At 52.8% G+C, this 17,598-nt stretch overlaps 1 protein-coding gene across 1 annotated transcript in view; it reads left to right on the top strand.

Moving 5' to 3' along the window:
* The window catches only part of BEND5 (BEN domain containing 5), a 158,772-nt gene that overhangs the window by 63,128 nt on the left and 78,046 nt on the right, over positions 1 to 17,598 (top strand). The window contains exon 4 of the mRNA XM_038760624.1: positions 7,168 to 7,262. Within this exon, the coding sequence (XP_038616552.1) occupies positions 7,168 to 7,262 (95 nt within the window). The remainder of the gene's footprint in view (positions 1 to 7,167; positions 7,263 to 17,598) is intronic.

The following is a 17,598-nucleotide window of genomic DNA, read 5'->3' as shown; positions in this document are numbered from 1 at the left end:
AAATCGTTTGGAATAATGACAGGTTGGGGGAGCGTGTCACTGCGTCCTATCAGTTTGCTCCGCAGAGCCCAGACTTGATGGAAAGTTAAAAAAAAAAATTGTCTAGTAAAAATCAGCTGTGACAGCCCCTAAGTAAATGTAATAAATCAGGAGGGTTTTCAGAGAGAATACAGTGTGTCATTCGTGACGGTTGGGATGGTTCTGGCTCCCACGCCCACTGAGAGTTCTGTGCTCATGTGGTTTTAGACTCTCAGGGTACATACAATTACTAGATAAGAACGGCGAGGCAATTTTGGGTGTGTGTGTGTGTGTGTGTATTGCGGGGGGAATGCCGACAACTTATCCAAGGATAGCAACTGTTTCAATGGGTGTTTTAATAATAATAAGAAGAATAATTGTGGTATTACTGTGTGACAGGCACTGTACTAGTGGGTGGGGTGGATACAAGCAAATCAGTTCGGACACAGTCCCTGTCCCACATGGGGCTCTTTCTCTTGTGTCTCTGCTCTGGAGCAGGTATTTGGCATTCAAAAGTCAATATTATTAATAGGGATAGTAATCATAATAATGGTGTGCCAAGCGCTGTTCTTAATTCTGGAGTAGATACAAGATAATCGGGTTGGACACAGTCCCTGTCCCACAAAGGGTTCACAGTCCTAGTCCCCACTATAGAGATGAGGGAACGGAGGCCCAGAGAAGTGAAGTGACTTGTCCAAGTTCACACAGCATTCATTCATTCAGTCATTCAATCGTATTTATTGAGCGCTTACTGTGTGCAGAGCACTGCACTAAGCGCTTGGGAAGTACAAGTTGGCAACATATAGAGACGGTCCCTACCCAACAGCGGGTTCACAGTCCACACTGAGCCCCTTCCTTCCTCTCCCCCTCGTCCCCCTCTCCATCCCCCCATCTTACCTCCTTCCCTTCCCCACAGCACCTGTATATATGTATATATGTTTGTACATATTTATTACTCTGTTTATTTATTTTACTTGTACATATCTATTCTATTTTATTTTGTTAGTATGTTTGGTTTTGTTCTCTGTCTCCCCCTTTTAGACTGTGAGCCCACTGTTGGGTAGGGACTGTCTCTATATGTTGCCAATTTGTACTTCCCAAGCGCTTAGTACAGTGATCTGCACATAGTAAGCGCTCAATAAATACGGTTGATGATGATTGATGATAGAAGAGACAAGTGGCGGAGCCAAGATAGCAATCCAGGTTCTTCTGACTGCTAGGCTCGTGCTGTATCCACTAGGCCACGCTGCTTCTTTGCTTCCATCCTACCCCCACTTCTCTGCTGGTGGTTGTCCCAGGCTGTTTTGCGGGGTGGGGGGCTCCAGCTAAGACCGTTCTCCCTCCTGCCCCGAGGTCTGAGTCAGACCGCAGCAGCGTGCCCCCAAACCCCATCCAGGGGTCAGCTGGTGGCAGAAGTCCGTCCGTGGGGCCCGGCGTGCCCCTGGGGGATAAGAATACTTTTTTTTTTTTAATGGCATTTGTTAAGCACTTACTATGTGCAGGGCACTGTTCTAAGCGCTGGGGGGTTACAAGGTGATCAAGTTGTCCCATGTGGGGCTCACAGTCTTAATCCCCATTTTATAGACGAGGTAACTGAGGCTCAGAGAAATTAAGTGACTTGCCCAAGGTCACACAGCAGACATGTGGGGGAGTGGGGATTCGAACCCATGACCTCTGACTCCAAAGCCCGGGCTCTTTCCACTGAGCCACGCTGCTCCTCTAATAATAATAATAATGATGGCATTTATTAAGCGCTTACTATGTGCAAAGCACCGTTCTAAGCGCTGGGGAGGTTACAAGGTGATCAGGTTGTCCCACGGGGGGCTCATAGTCTTCATCCCCATTTTTACAGATGAGGTCACTGAGGCCCAGAGAAGTGAAGTGACACAGCTGACAAGTGGCGGAGCCGGGATTTGAACCCGTGACCTCTGACTCCAAAGCCCGGGCTCTTTCCAATGAGCCAAGCTGCTTCCCAATACTTTGGGAAAACCAGTCAGATGCAAAGGGTCATATCTGTGGTATTGGTATTTGTTAAGCGTTTTGTTAAGCGTTTACTAAACGCTAGCGTAGATTAGCCCTTAGAACCGTGCTAGCGCTTAGAACAGTGCTTGGCACGTAGTAAGCACTTAACAAATACCGTCATTATTATACAAGATCATCAGTTCCCATATGGGGCTCCCAGGGTAAGTAGGAGGGGGAGCGCTAATTGAATCCCCATTTTGCGGATGAGGGAACTGGGGCCCAGAGAAGTGAAGCGACTTGCCCAGGTTCACACAGCAGCTATGTGGCAGAGCTGGGATCGGAACCCAGTTCCTCTTTCCATTAGGCCGCACCGCTGCCCTTCGATCAAGATGATGGGGACCGTCGATGGGGGCTACCGGGGCAGGGACAGAGAGGGGACAGTCAGGGGGTGGGGTGGCCTAGGCTGGGCTTCTGGAGGGCTCCCGCAAGCCCCCTGAGAGATCTAGAGGGGTCACAGTCCAAAAAACCCGAAGCTCCCTCCTCTCCAAGCAGCTTCCGCTGTCCCGGCCCCTGTCCATTCCCTTCATTGGCCTGGAGAAGCAGGGAGGGGGTGCCCAGAGAGCCAGGATTAGATCCGTTTACCTGCTGGGGAAACCGAGGCCTAGAGATGGAAACACGTCAGGCACCAAGGTCATCATCATCAATCGTATTTATTGAGCGCTTACTATGTGCAGAGCACTGTACTAAGCGCTTGAGGTTAATCACCAGGTCACCAGGAGCCAGAGCTGTCTGGTGTCGGCCTGTCACGAGAACCGCCGGTGATGGCAGCAAGCCATCCTGACCCAGCCACGGGCCGAACTTCTTTCCGGCTCAGCTCCAAGGCGCTCATTCATTCATTCATGCATTCAGTCGTATTTATTGAGCACTTACGGCGTGTAAAGTACTGTACTAACCTCTTGGGAGAGTACAAAGAGAAGCAGCGTGGCTCAGTGGAAAGAGCACGGGCTTGGGAGTAAGAGGCCATGGATTCTAATCCTGATTCTGCCACATGTCTGCAGTGTGGCCTCCTCCAGGAGGCCTTCCCAAACTGAGCCCCTTCCTTCCTCTCCCCCTCGTCCTCCTCTCCATCCCCCCGTCTTACCTCCTTCCCTTCCCCACAGCAACTGTATATATGTATATATGTTTGTACATATTTATTACTCTATTTATTTATTTATTTTGCTTGTACATATCTATTCTATTTATTTTATTTTGTTAATATGTTTGGTTTTGTTCTCTGTCTCCCCGTTTTAGACTGTGAGCCCACTGGTGGGTAGGACTGTCTCTATATGTTGCCAACTTGTACTTCCCAAGCACTTAGTATAGTGCTCTGCACACAGTAAGCACTCAATAAATACGATTGATTGATGGATTGATTGTCCTTGGGCAAGTCACTTAACTTCTCTGAGCCTCTGTTACCTCATCTGTAAAATGGGGGTTAAGACTGTGAGCCCCACGTGGGACAACCTGATCACCTTGTATCCCCCCTAGCGCTTAGAACAATTGATTGCTTTGCAATCAATCAATCAATCGTATTTATTGAATGCTTACTGTGTGCAGAGCACTGTACTAAGCGCTTGGGAAGTACAAGTTGGCGCATAGTACTAAGTTTGCACATAGTAAGCGCTTAACAAATGTCATCATTATTATTATTATTACAAAATAACAGTAAACAGACACATTCTCTGCCCACAACGAGCTTATAGTCTAGAGGTGGAGTTTCTCGTCACCTGCCCCCATCCACCCCACCCTCTGAGCCAAAGCTCTCCTCCTCTGGTTTCCCAAGAACTTTCCCCGCTCAACAGTTAGGCTCACCCTCTCTCCCGCTTCTCCAGCGTCCCCATAAATAATTCAGGCGCCTTGGCCATAACCAAACAGGAGCAATTGACCGGCTAAAAATAATGCAGCCTCTCCCACATCTGAGCCTCCGCATAGCTTCCTTTTAAAAGGAAGCCAGTGATCGATGCGCCTTTGATTGCAATCTCCAGACAGGGCAGCGGAGTGACTTTTATCTCCATTTTCCATCCATCACGACGGCCGCAGACAGGGCCGCGTTCCAGTGGCTCGCCGCCCCACCCCCCCGGAAAACGGACATCTTCCGCAAATGAACAGCATCTGCTGAGATGGAAGAATTCTCCCCCAGCCCCAGCAGGTCCATAAACCGTGACCTCCCCCCGGGCCCGGGCCGCTTTGGGAACTTTCCCAGAGGACTAAATCGTTAAGTGGAGCGAAATCCTTTTTAATTTTGCAGCGCGCCTTCTTCCTCGAAATTTACCTAGTGTAGAGACGTAACGTCCCGCCGTCGGCTGAGCAAATTGCATTTCCAGGATTTCTGAGGGAGCTGGGGAGCTCAGCCGGGACCGCCACTGGGATCCGGTGATCCGATGATCAGTCTAGGGACTTGGGCCTGAGCAGAGTTCCCCACCTCCAGCTGTTGGAGGGCTTATCTCGTGGTCCCTACCTGGAATCCCTGCCCAGACCAAACACAGACTTGCCATTCTAGGTGGATATATGGGCTCTGCAGAGCTCTCCTCTGCTCTGGCCATGAGCCATTCTGTCGCACTCCTGTCGTGGGTTCTCATCCCGGCTCTGCCACTTGTCTGCTGTGTGACCTTGGGCAAGTTGCTTCTCTTGTCTGGGCCTCAGTTACCTCATCTGTAAAATGGGGATTGAGACTTTGAGCCCTGCATGGGACATGATCTGTGTCCAACTCAATTTGCTAGTATCCACCCCAGCGCTTTAGTGCAGAGCCCGGCACATGCCTTCATCATTATTATTAAGACTGAGGGAGCTTCTGGGGATGTGACACTCTATCTGTTTCTGGGTCTCTGGGTCTCCCCCCTCCCTCTGAGTCTCCTTGGGGTCCCTGAGATTTTTTATCTCTGTTTCTCATTGTACATGTGTTTCTCTGCCTCTCTGGCTGACTGTCTCTGTGAACTTCAATCTGTCACATCATTTCCCTGCCTCTCCTACTCCCTGCCTCTCCCACTCTCTTTCCCTGTCTCTCATACTCTTTTTCCCCATCTCTCGCACTCTTTCTCCGTCTCACACTCTCTTTCCCTGTCTCTCGCACTCTTTCCCTGTCTCTCGCACTCTTTTCCCCTGACTCTCCTCTTCCTCTTCAGTCTCCTCTTCCTGCCTCCACCTGGGGCAGCCTGGTGTGGCGAGCGGAGCTCCAATGCAAGGCACCGTCGTCATGGGTGGAAGGTGCTCCCATCCGATTGTCTGAGGTGGAATCCAGTCCATAAGGGGCTCCAGGGGAACTGCTTGGAAGCCTGGGTGGGCCCGGATCTCACAGCTGTAGGGAAGGCCGGATGGTGCCGTGGCTCCACGGGCCAGCCTGGAATGGGGAGACGTCTGCTTGTCTGCCCAGAAGCCATCTCCAGTGCTCCAGGATCTGGGCCTAATTCAGGAACAGTGGGGCATGGGGTCCTGCTCCACATCCTCAGGCCCCGGAGCTCATCGCTGGAGCTTTCGGACGCGTGAGATCCGGGAGGCTCGTCCCCCGGGGAGACCCCGATCACTTCTTCTTGCCTCTTCCTCCTCCGTTTCCCACTCCCGTCAGCAGAGACACCAAGCGGGATAATGACAGGGTATCGCTCGCTGCTAAGTGCTGAGCGATCGTCCCAAGGAGGAGAATTGAACATTTTCTCTCAGCAAAACCCGAGGCGGGGTAGGAAAGCGGCGTGTTTTTGTCAAAATGGCACGTACGGCGATGACTGTGGCAACAGCAGAACGAAAGTAGGAAGCAATATCATTGTTAATCAATCTGCGGAGCTCTCTCCCTTACAGATGTCAATACAAAGTTAAGTGCTGAAATAATTGCAGTGTCTGCTTTGGCGGAGCCACCGCTGCTCCTTTGGCGTGTTGTGCAAAAAGGGATGAGCGATTCGCCTTACAGTCAGCAGCCGAGCGTCTCCGCGGGGAAGGCGGTGGGAAGCCGCCCTCCATCCATCACCGCGGATGGTCAGTCAGTTGATTGTATTTATTGAGCACTTACTGAGTGCGGAGCATGTACTAAGTGCTTGGGAGAGTGCAATACAGCAATAGACAGACACGTTCCGTGACCACAATCAACTGCCAGTCTAGAGGGGGAGACAGACAATTAATAGAAATAAACAAATGATGAATATTCATTCAATCGTATTTATTGAGCGCTTACTGCGTGCAGAGACGAATATGGACATGTGCTGAGGGACTGGGAGTGGGGATGAATGAAGGGGCAAGTCAGGGTGAAGCAGAAGGGTGTGGGAGTGGACAGCCTCCCTGCCCACCTGGCAAGCTGGCCCGGAGTTGGGGCGGGGGTTACTGGCACCCGGACCATGGTGTCCACTCCCTCAGAAGGGAAACTCCTCCGCCTTCCTGGGGCTTTGTATCCCCCTCTATAAAATGGGGGTGGGAGCCCCGCCGTGGTACCAGGATTGGGTCTGCCCTTACTGTCTTAATAATAACTGTGGTATTCATTAAGCGCTTACTGTGCGCCGGACACTGTACTAAGTGCTGGGGTGGATGCAAGCAGTTTGGGTTGAGCCCCTGCCCCACATGGGGCTCACAGTCTTAATCCCCGTTTTATAGATGAGGTAAATGAGGCTCAGAGAAGTGAAGTGACTTGACCAAGGTCACACAGCAGTCACATGGCCGGGATTAGAACCCAGGTCCTTCTTTGTCCCAGGCCTGGGCCCTATCCATTAGGCCACGTTGTTTCTCTACTCCATCCTTCCCTTCCACAGTCACCTCCGAGACCTGCCACTTTCCGAAACCCCCAGTTGGCCCTCTCCATCCCGCCCATCCAGCCCACCGCCTGCCAGCGCTCAGGAAATGGCTCCGATTGGCCGAGCGATGTGCCGGCTTCGGGAAAAGGCGCTGCATCTTTAACTGGCTGGGCCTCGCCCGAGCTGTTCAGTACAGCACCCTGCCCACTGTAGCCGCTCAGTCAGTTCTGTCGGTGGGTCAGTCAAGACTGAGGGAAGGGCCGTTCCAGGGAGGTAGGGGTGTCTTTGAAACGTCAGGTGTGGCTCAAGCGTGTTGGGATAGTCTGGAACTCTGTGCCCAGCTGGCACTAGTTCTTCCCTGGAAGAGCAGGGGGAGCCGGGGTGGGGGTGGGCCGCAGGGGGTCGTAGCAAAGGCGCGCCTCGTCTTGTTTTCCAGAGGGTCATTTTCAACATCGTCAACTTCAGCAAGACGAAGAGCCTCTATCGGGAGGGGATGACGCCGGTGGTGAAATCTACCAGCAGACCAAAGTGGTGAGTCCCGGCCCTCAGGCCCACTCCCGGAAGCCAGGGACATCGAGGGTGGGGTGGGAATCCACCCGGAGATCAAGACGGGAAGGCTTTATTCTTTTCTGTTGTTTTCTTTTAATGATGTTCTTACGGGCTGTGTGTCACCGTTCTAAGCTCTGGGGTAGATGCAAGCAAATTCGGTCGGACACGGTCCCTGTCCTGCATGGGGCTCACAGTCTGAATAACTTCACGTGACGTTTCATGTGGTATTTGTTAAGCCCCTACTATGTGCCAGGCACTGTACTAAGCGCTTGGCTGGATACAAGCAAATCGAGTTGGCTACAGTCCCTGTCCCATCTGGGGCTCACAGTCTCAATCCTTATTTTACAGATGAGGTAACTGAGGCAGGAGGGAGAACGGGAGAACTGAGGCACGGAGAGGTGAAGTGACTTGCACAAGGTCACACAGCAGACTAGTGGAAGAGAGCCGGGATTAGAACCCAGGTCCTGTGATTCCCAGGCCCGTGCTCTATCCGCCAGGCCTCACTGCCTCTCCAGACCCTTGCGTCTGCTCCCGGGAAGGGGTGACATCTGGGAAGGGGGAGGGAGAAATCGACCTGGAGACCAGGATTGGGGCGTCCTGGCCCTCGTGGCTACATGCTCCTCTGGGTTTCGCCACTGCCTGGGGGGAGACCTCAGCTGCCTTGCTTGATTTTTTAGCCTGGGATCAGAAACCCGCCAGAGGTTCTAGACTGTGAGCCCACTATTGGGTAGGGACCGTCTCTATATGTTGCCAACTTGTACTTCCCAAGCGCTTAGTACAGTGCTCTGCACACAGTAAGCGCTCAATAAATATGATTGATTGATTGATGGGGAGGTGGTGGTGGATGTCCTTTTTTATGATATTTTAGTGCTCACTATGTGCCAGAAACTGTAGGAAGTGCTAGGGTAGATACAAGGTAATCAGGTTGGACACAGCCCCTGGCCACATAGGGCTCACAGTCTTTATCTCCATTTTATAAATGAGGCAGCTGAGGCCCGGAGAAGTGAAGTGACTTGCCCGAAGTCACACCGCTGACAAACGGCAGAGCTGGGATTAGAACCCAAGCCCTCCAACTCCCAGGCCAGAGCCCTAGGCCACACTGCTTCTTCACTTTCATCGTTATCATTATCCTTTTTCCTTATTACTACTGCACACCCCTTCTCTGCCCCATTCCTTGGCTAGCCTGGGCCTGGGAGGGGCGGCGGAGGGGGAACCTACCTGCTTCCCCTTTTGACTTGATTCTGATTGACAGGCCCTCACAACAAAGGAGTCAGGGGTGGTCCTGCAGAAAATACCCGGCTATCCCTATTAACATATTCAATGCATTTATTATATGAAGTAGTAAATGATAGCTTGCTGCCGGGCTCTTTTTATTAGGCACGAGGTGCCTGTTAAATGGAGAGCTTTTTATTTCTAGGTGCAGCTCTTTTTCTTGCCGGAACATATACACACACTGGTGTGTAGCATGGGTTGTGTGTGTGTATTTGTGTATACGTATACACCAGCTCGGGGTGCTCACTGGAAGCACAGGCTGGGTAAGCGGGTGCCGAAGCGTCTGCTGGTCAGCTCAGATCGAAAGGTCGGATCAGTCCTGGGAGAAATCATGCCCCACCGGTCCGAGCGGCCAACAGGCTTGATCCCGGTTTTCCGGCCCTGTGGAAGTCGGAAACGTTGGAAGCACGTGTCTTCGATGGCTGAGGCTTCTGGGCTCAGGCCGGAGGGACTGGTGACCTCGCCTCCTTCCTCGCCCCCATCCCCCCCGCCTTACCTCCTTCCCCTCCCCACAGCACCTGTATATATGTATATATGTTTGTACGGATTTATTACTCTATTTTATTTGTACATGTTTATTCTAATTATTTTATTTTGTTAATATGTTTGGTTTTGTTCTCTTTCTCCCCCTTCTAGACCGTGAGCCCACTGTTGGGTAGGGACCGTCTCTATATGTTGCCAACTTGGACTTCCCAAGCGCTTAGTACAGTGCTGTGCACACAGTAAGCGCTCAATAAATACGATTGAGTGAATGAATGAATTGGCCCACATGCTACAGGGCAGCCGCGGGCGGGGATTGGCAGATCAGAGGGAGTGTGGGAATGGTGGTTTTTTAATGATATTTGTTTGGCACTTGTTGTGTACCAGACACTCTGCTAAGCACTGGGGTAGATACAAGTTGACCGGGTTGGACATAGTCCCTGTCCCACATGGGGCTCACAGTCTTAATCCCCATTTTATAGATGAGTTCACTGAGGGACAGAGAAGTGAAGGCACTTGTCCAAGATCTTCCTTCTGACTCCCAGGTTCGTGCTGTATCCACTAGGCAGTGCTGCTTCTCTTAAGCCAGGGTTATTCATTCATTCATTAATTCAATCCTATTTATTGAGCGCTTACTGTGTGCAGAGCACTGGACTAGGCGCTTGGGAAGTCCAAGTTGGCAACATCTAGAGACGGTCCCTACCCAACAGTGGGCTCACAGTCTAGAAGGGGTAGACAGAGAACTAAACAAAACATATTAACAAAATAAAATAAATAGAATAAATATGTACAAATAAAATAAATAAATAAATAGAGTAATAAATACATACAAACATATATACAGGTGCTGTGGGGAGGTGAAGGAGGTAAGGCGGGTGGGACACGGGTTGAGTTGTGGATTCAGCTCAGAGTTTGTAATTCAGCAAACTTATTTCTTCCCTTCCCTTCCCCTCCCCTCCTTTCCCCTCCCCTTTCCCTTCCCTTCCCTCCTTCCCCCCTTTTCCCATTCCTTCCTTCCTTCCATCCTTCCTTCCTTCCTTCCTTCCTTCCTTCCTTCCTTCCTTCCCCTCCTCCCTGCCTCCCTCCCTCCCTCCCTCCCTCCCTTCCTTCCTTCCTTCCTTCCTTCCTTCCTTCCTTCCTTCCTTCCTTCCCCTCCTCCCTGCCTCCCTCCCTCCCTCCCTCCCTCCCTTCCTCCCTCCCTCCCTCCCTTCCTTCCTTCCTTCCTTCCTTCCTTCCTTCCTTCCTTCCTTCCTTCCTTCCTCCCTTCCTCCCTTCCTTCCCCTCCTCCCTTCCTTTCTCCTTCCCTCCCTCTCAGGCCAAGCCCCTCTAGACTGTAAGCTCGTTTTGGGAAAGGAACACTTGTTTTGGGAAAGGAACGCTCATTTTGGGAAAGGAGCGCTCACTTAGGGAAAGGAATGTGTTGGTTATATTGTTACATTGTAGTCTCCCAAGCACTTAGTACAGTGCTGTGCACACAGTTAGTGCTCAATAAATACCACTGACAGACTGACAGTCAGAGGCGGAGTGGGGGCAATGGGATGAGGACCCCAAACCCAGGGAGGCCCAGGGACGAGGCCCCGGGGAAGTTTCCCTCTGTTCACTCAGAGTTGTGGGGCACAGGTGGCAGTGGCTAAAGTCAGCTGGTCACTACCGTGGCTACCTAGCAGATAGCATCAGCAGGTCCCTGTCCCCTGGACCAGCCCGGTGGCCACTGGGGCTGACAGCGAAGAGCGGGGAAGGGAAGGGGCCAGTTGGGCAGACGATGCCCTGCTCAGGATCTCAACTCTGAGGCACACACAGGTTTCCACCACCACTGGCCTCTGTTTCTCCTCCCACAGGCCAGCTTAGCAACCAAGGGGATATCGGGGGTGGGAGGAAGACAGCCTAGATAATCTGGAAGGGTAATGGTGGGATTTAAGTGATCGTGGTGTGTCAAGCACTGTGTTAAACACTGGGGTAGATGTGACCCTGACCATGCAGTGTGGCTCAGTGGAAAGAGCCCGGGCTTTGGAGTCAGAGGTCGTGGGTTCAAATCCCGGCTCCACCAATTGTCAGCTGTGTGACTTTGGGCAAGTCACTTAACTTCTCTGGGCCTCAGTTACCTCATCTGTAAAATCGGGATTAAGACTGCAAGCCCCCCGTGGGACAGCCTGATCACCTTGTAACCTCCCCAGTGCTTAGAACAGTGCTTTGCACATAGTAAGTGCTTAATAAATGCCATCATTATTATTATTATTAGGCAGGAGGACAGGTATAGCATCCCCATTTTGTCAGTGGAGAAAGTGCAGCATGGAGAAGTGACTTCCCCAAGGTCATACAGCAGACCAGTGGTGGAGCTGGGATTAGGACCCAGGACTCCTGGCTCCCAGTCCTGTGTGTTTTCCATTAGGCCATGCTGGAAAAGCCCCGGGCCTCGTGCCCTCCGACCCCCAGATTCCTAAAGGGAAGGTGAGCTCTCTGGCGCCAGGGCCCGGGTTTCAGCCTATGCTTGGGAGGGAGGACGGCAGAGGTTGCTGTCCTTCTTTCCCTCCAAGGGAGGCCAGGATCTGGGGGAGAGGGTGGGCAGGACGGGGTGACCCCTCTGGGCCTTTCCCCATGTCAAGGCCCTAGCCCCCGTCATTTGATTCAGGACCGGAGACCGGACCGAGACAAGCAAACACAGTCAATAAAAATCTCATCGCTGGGCCCGAAGGGCTCCCGGTGGTAATTAAAATTTAAAGTGGGTATTATTTAAAGCCTAATGAGAGAGAAAGAGAGAGACATGCGTCAGGCACCCGTGAGCGGGGGAGGCGGAGGAAGCAGAAGGGGGACTAGGAGGACTCAGCGACACCCCGTCTAGGACATGGCAGCCGAGCAGTGAACTGCGGAGAGACCGCGGCTGGAAGGTGACCGGTGAGCAGTCGTCACGAAGACCGGGACACAAAGAAGCTACTGGAGAGCAGAGACAGGCCCGGAGCAGGCCGGAGATGGCTGGTCAGTGAGGATCTCCTGTGCCGGGCACACGGTGCTAGAGGAAGGGTCCTATCTGGCCTCACTCCCCCAGCCCCCCACGGAGAGGTTCTCCCCATTGGCGACAAAGCTTCAAAAATGGAGGCCAGCTGGAGAACTAATGGAAAGGACCCTCATGGAAAGGAGTCCTGGCTCGGCCCGGCCCTCCGTGTGACCTTGGGCCCCTCCGGGAATGGCTTTCTAAGCTGTAAAATGGGGATGGGATCCCTGGCAGGGAAAGGGAATCACCAGCCCCAAGCCTACTGTATTAGACACTTGTGTGCAAAGCGGTGGGCAGGGCAGTCGCCCGTTGGATATGGAACACTGGGCCGGATGGATTTGCAGAGCATGGGCCAGGTGGTGCCCACTGCATGGAGACTGGTGGGCCAGAAGAGTGCCCATTATGTGCAGAGCAGTGGGCGAGGCAGGCTCCTTCTGGGTGCGGAGCAATGGGCCACACGGGTGCCCATCGTGAGGAGCAATGGACTGGGCAAGCACCAGCGGATCAGGCGGATGCCTAGTGAGGACCGAGCGGTGGGCTGGGCAGGTGCCTGCTGGAAGCCCCAGGGTGAAGGGGCATGGGGAGATGAGGTGCACCAGTTGGAGGGGAGAAACAGAGGGTCCAAGGGGCTGCAAGTTTCAGGAGATGAAGCGCTGAGCGCCTCAGGCCAGTGTGGCCTGCGTGTGGAGCCAATGCCCCCCACGCCTGGCACTAATGTCCCCAGACCCCAGCCTGGCTGAAGAAGGGAAGAAGGACAGGCAGATGGGCTGCCCGAGTATGGGTCCTTGCCTCAGAGCACAGAGTGACTCTGGCCGTTGGGTTGGTCTGTGCCCCGCCGTGCCCACAGGGTTGTGGCTGGTTTGCTCTGGGGCCCTGATCTGGGCTGGGCTGAGAGTTCCCATCTGGGAACTGGGGAGAGGGGTGGGGGGCGGTGTCAGTGGCCTGCCGGGGGGCTGTGAGCTGGTAAAACCAGAGGAGATGCAGAGTGGATGGCCCCCGTTTCCATGGGACTCCAGGTCCAGCAGGGATGGGGCACAGAAGTCTCACCCGCATTTTCCAGATGGGGATACGGAAGCCCCCATGACAATGATGATTGTGGTACTTGTTAAGCGTTTACTATGTGCCAGGCACTGTATGAAGTGCTGGGGTAGATACAAGGTAATCAGATTGGACACAGTCCAAGTCCCTGAAAGGACTGCAGTGTTTATCCCCATTTTACAGATGAGGGAACTGAGGCCAGCGTCTTGCCCAAGGTCCTGCAGCAAAGTGACAGAGCCAGGATTAGAACCCAGGTCTTCCTGGCTCCCACGCCCGTGTTCTATCATCAATCTTATTTATTGAGCGCTTACTATGTGCAGAGCACTGTACTAAGCGCTTCTATCCCCTAGGTCACGCTGCTTCTCCATGAGCATCCACTGGGGTGATTGGTCACCGTCCTGAGTGACCGCAAAAGGGATGGAGTGCTGTACTGAGTCACCCCTGGAGGGTTCTGGGCTTTACCCAGTAATCCCTGGGAGGCTGTACTGAGCGACCACTGAGGAGATGGTGCACTGAGCTGAGTGACCACTGGGGAGCCGTGCAGTGTACTGAGTGACCACGGCAGGGTTGATACACTGTATGAGCGACCGCTGGGGAATGCACTATACTGTGTAACCAATGGGAGACAGTGAGCTGTACTGAACAACCTTTGGCAGGGGGAGGGAAGTGCACTGTACTGGGCACCCCCTGTGGGTCAGCACACTCTATTGAGCAACCCCTGGAAGGAGGGTGGTGTGCTGTACTGAGTGACCCCTGAGGGGGAGGGTGGCACGCTGTGTTGAGCAACCGCTGGGGGTGATGCTCTGTGCTGAAAGCTTGGGAAAGTGCAGTAGAAAGATGAGACAAGTTCCTTGCCCACAAGGAGCTTTCACTCTCATGGGGGCAAGGACCCAGAGAGTGAAATAGTCAGAAGCGGTGGGAACGGAATAAATCTGGTGACTCAATGATCGACAAGCGCACGTGCACACGTGCTGAAGGTGTCGTGGGCCGGGTCAGTCGGTCAGTCAGTCAATCGTATTTTCTGAGCGCCTACTGTGTGCAGAGCACTGGACTAAGCTCTTGGAAGAGGGCAGTACAACAATATTGCAGACATATTCTTTGCTCACAACCAGCTCACAGTCTAGAGGGGGAGACTGATATTAATATAAATATAAATGGGAGGGGAGATGAATAAAGGGAGCAAGACAGGTCAACGCAGAAGAGAGTGGGAGAAGAGGCTTGGTCAGGGAAGGCCTCTTGGAGGAGATGGGCCTTCAATAAGGCTTTGAAGGTGAGGAAGTGTAATTGTCTGTTGGATATGAAGAGGGAGGGCATTCCAGGCCAGAGGGAGGACGTGGACGAGAGGTCGGCGGTGAGATAGACGAGGTCGAGGGACAGCGAGAAGGGGCAGAGCCGAAGCCCACATGCCCCTCACCTCTCTGCCCTCCAGGAAGGCTGTGGGGATCCGGGAGGGGTTAGGGGCTGGCGAAGCCACAGAGCGGGGACTACAGGTGAGTGTTCAGAGCCGGGGCTGGGTGTGTGGGTAAGCGGTGGCCGAGGGGTCAGAGGTCTCCTTCCCAACCAGACTGCCGTGGCCCGGAGCCGAGGGGTGGTCTGAGGGGACACCGGGCACAGAAACTCGCCACTCCCTGGCTTGGGGGCTCAGGAAGGGCATGCTGAACTCACACGGCCAAAGGCAACAATCGTGATGCAGTCACAGCAAATGGGCAGACACTTGGTTGCCCAACCTCACTGCCGCACTGCCCGACTTGAGGCTGGCCGAGTCCTGCAGGGTGCCCGCCTGGCCCCCCCGGCCTGTCGGCTCCCTGGGGCGTGGGTGGTGGTTGGCACGGGCTGCTGGCCGTCACGCTACTGGCCTCCCTAGCAAAATCACCTGGCAAAATCGCCTTGCCTCCTCTTGGATTATGGCTGGACTGGGGATGTGGGTGCTGCTTCCCTCGTAGCCACTCGAGCGCTTAGTGCACGGCTCTGTGCTCATGGTGCTCGGCCAGTTCAGGGCTCTCTGAGGTCACGGCCAGTCTCGGCCAATTCACGTGCCGGTGATGAATCTGTATATCCTAGGTTTCAACTTCTTCCCTGGTTTTGAGGAGCACCTTGATTGCTCATTTCCTATCCCCTCAGCGTTTGTTCCTTAGCTCTCAGAAACAAAAGGGAGCAGCTCTGATGATGATGATAACAATGATGATGATGATGACGATATATTTCATGTATTCATTTATTTATGCCAAGCGCTGAGGTAGATATCAGATAATCAGGTCAGACAGTTCCCGTCCCACAGTGGGCTCCCGGTCTAAAGTGGGCTTCCGGTGATTTTTGTCCTTTGGTGCATCCTGCCTCTCTAGGCTGGGACCCTTCTGCCCGGATGAGGTTCTGCTAAATTGTGACATCACCGGAAAGATGCACCGCTCCAATCCCAGCCGCGCCATGTCAGTCTGGCTTCCAGAGCAGGGATTGAATTCCCACTTGCAAATGAGGAAACTGAGGCAGACAGCAGTCACACAGAACAATCAATGGTATTCATTGAGTGCTTACTATGTGCAGAGCACTGTATTAAGCACTTGGGAGAGTACAGTACAACAGAATTAGCAAGCACGTTCTCTGTCCGTAACAAGCTTACAGTCTAGAGAACTGTAGTGGAGTCCAAAGGACAGAAGACAAGCGGCAAGCTCTGTGATCTTTTTTTTTTTTGTGGTATTCATTAAGTGCTTACTACGTGTCAAGCACTGTTCTAAACCCTGGGGTAGATACAGTTAATCAGGTTGGACACAATCCCCGTCCCGCATGGGGCACATAGTCTAATTAGGAGGGTGAACAGGTTTTGAATCCCTAATTTAAAGTTGAGGTAACTGAGTCACAGAGAAGCCAAGTGACTTGCCCAAGGTCACACAACAAGCAATTGGCAGAGCTGGGATTAGAACCCAGGTCCTCCGACTCCCAGGCTCAAGCTCTGTCCACTAGGCCACACTGTCTCTTGGGTTTGACCCTGCCCTTGGGATAGAACTGTCCTCTACCAACTGACCTTGGCCTCCGCTTCCGTTCTTTCAGAAAATGTACAGGGAGAGCAGCTGTCGGGAAGCGACCTCTTCCGTTTCCCGGTCGGGACGGGCCAGCCTGTCCTTCCTTCACGGAGAACGCAGCTTTGACCCTCCGCCTTTCCCCGGGGACTTCCACCAGCCATGTCCACCTATGTTTAGCTCATTGATTTTCACTTAGCCCGTCTGGCCGCTCCAGAGCTGGGCTGCGAAGACGCCTCTCTTCCTTCCGCCCTGCTCAAGGCCACGTTTCTTACCTCGGTGATGTGAAGTCTGGCCCCAAAATCTCCCCTAGAGAGACCGGGTTCTTCCACCCTGGCCCTGACAGACATTCCTGCCGGTGATCTTTGTCCTTTGGTGCATCCTGCCTCTCTAGGCTGGGACCCCTCTGCCCGGAAGAATCGCATCCGCACCGCTACAATCCCAGCTGTGCCATGTCAGTCTGGCTTCCAGCTGCTTGGGAAGCAGTGTGGCCTAGTGGAAAGAGCCCAAGCCTGGCAGTCAGAGGACCTGGTTTCTAATCTTGGCTCCGTCACTTGTCTGCTCTAGACTGTAAGCTTGTTGTAGGCAGGAAATGGATCTCTTTACTGTTGTAGTATACTCTCCCAAGCGCTTAGTACGGTGTTCCACATACAGTAAGGGCTCAATACATTCAATTGACTGGCTGCTCTGTGATCTTGGGCAAGTCACTTAACTTCTGTGCCTCAGTTTCCTCCCCTTTAAAATCATCATCATCATCATCATCAATCGTATTTTTTGAGCACTTACTGTGTGCAGAGCACTGTATTAAGTGCTTGGGAAGTACAAATTGGCAACACATAGAGACGGTCCCTGCCCAACAGTGGGCTCACAGTCTAAAAGGGGGAGACAGAGAACAAAACCAAACATACTAACAAAATAAAATAAATAGTATAGATATGTACAAGTAAAATAAATAAATAAATAGAGTAATAAATATGTACAAACATATATACATATATACAGGTGCTTAAGACTGTGAACCCCATGGGGCACAGGGACTGTGTCCAACCCAATTACTTTGTATCTACTCCAGCGCCTAGTACAGTGCCTGGCACATATTAAGCATTAACAGTGCCACAGTTATTGTTATTATTATTATTCCTCTCTCCCGGAGTTGCCCCGTCCCCATCACAGTGGGCTGGAATCCCCACCAACCCTGCCTGGAAACTGCCAGCCTCGGTTTCCATCCTCTCACGCTCCCTCCCCACCCCCTTAAGGGCCCATCCCACCCACCCCACACAGGACCACCGACTGTAGATGCCAGGAAACCAGGAGTCGTGGTCTCCGGATGGGCTTAGGCAAACTATGCAGACCGCCATCATTAATGGGGCTTTTAATTACCCGCCACCACTGGGATCGGCATGAACTCTCCAGAAGCTCTGCTAATTAATATGGGGATTCGACGGCTGTTAATTAAGGGCAAATGAGACAAGGCTAACACAATCCTCCTTGACTCTGATGAATCAAGAGTCAAACCAATGACTTA

This window comes from Tachyglossus aculeatus, chromosome 18, assembly GCF_015852505.1.
Source record: "Tachyglossus aculeatus isolate mTacAcu1 chromosome 18, mTacAcu1.pri, whole genome shotgun sequence".
Classification (NCBI taxonomy): domain Eukaryota; kingdom Metazoa; phylum Chordata; class Mammalia; order Monotremata; family Tachyglossidae; genus Tachyglossus; species Tachyglossus aculeatus.
Note: the sequence above shows the minus strand (reverse complement) of the source record. Positions and strands in the feature narration are given on the sequence as shown.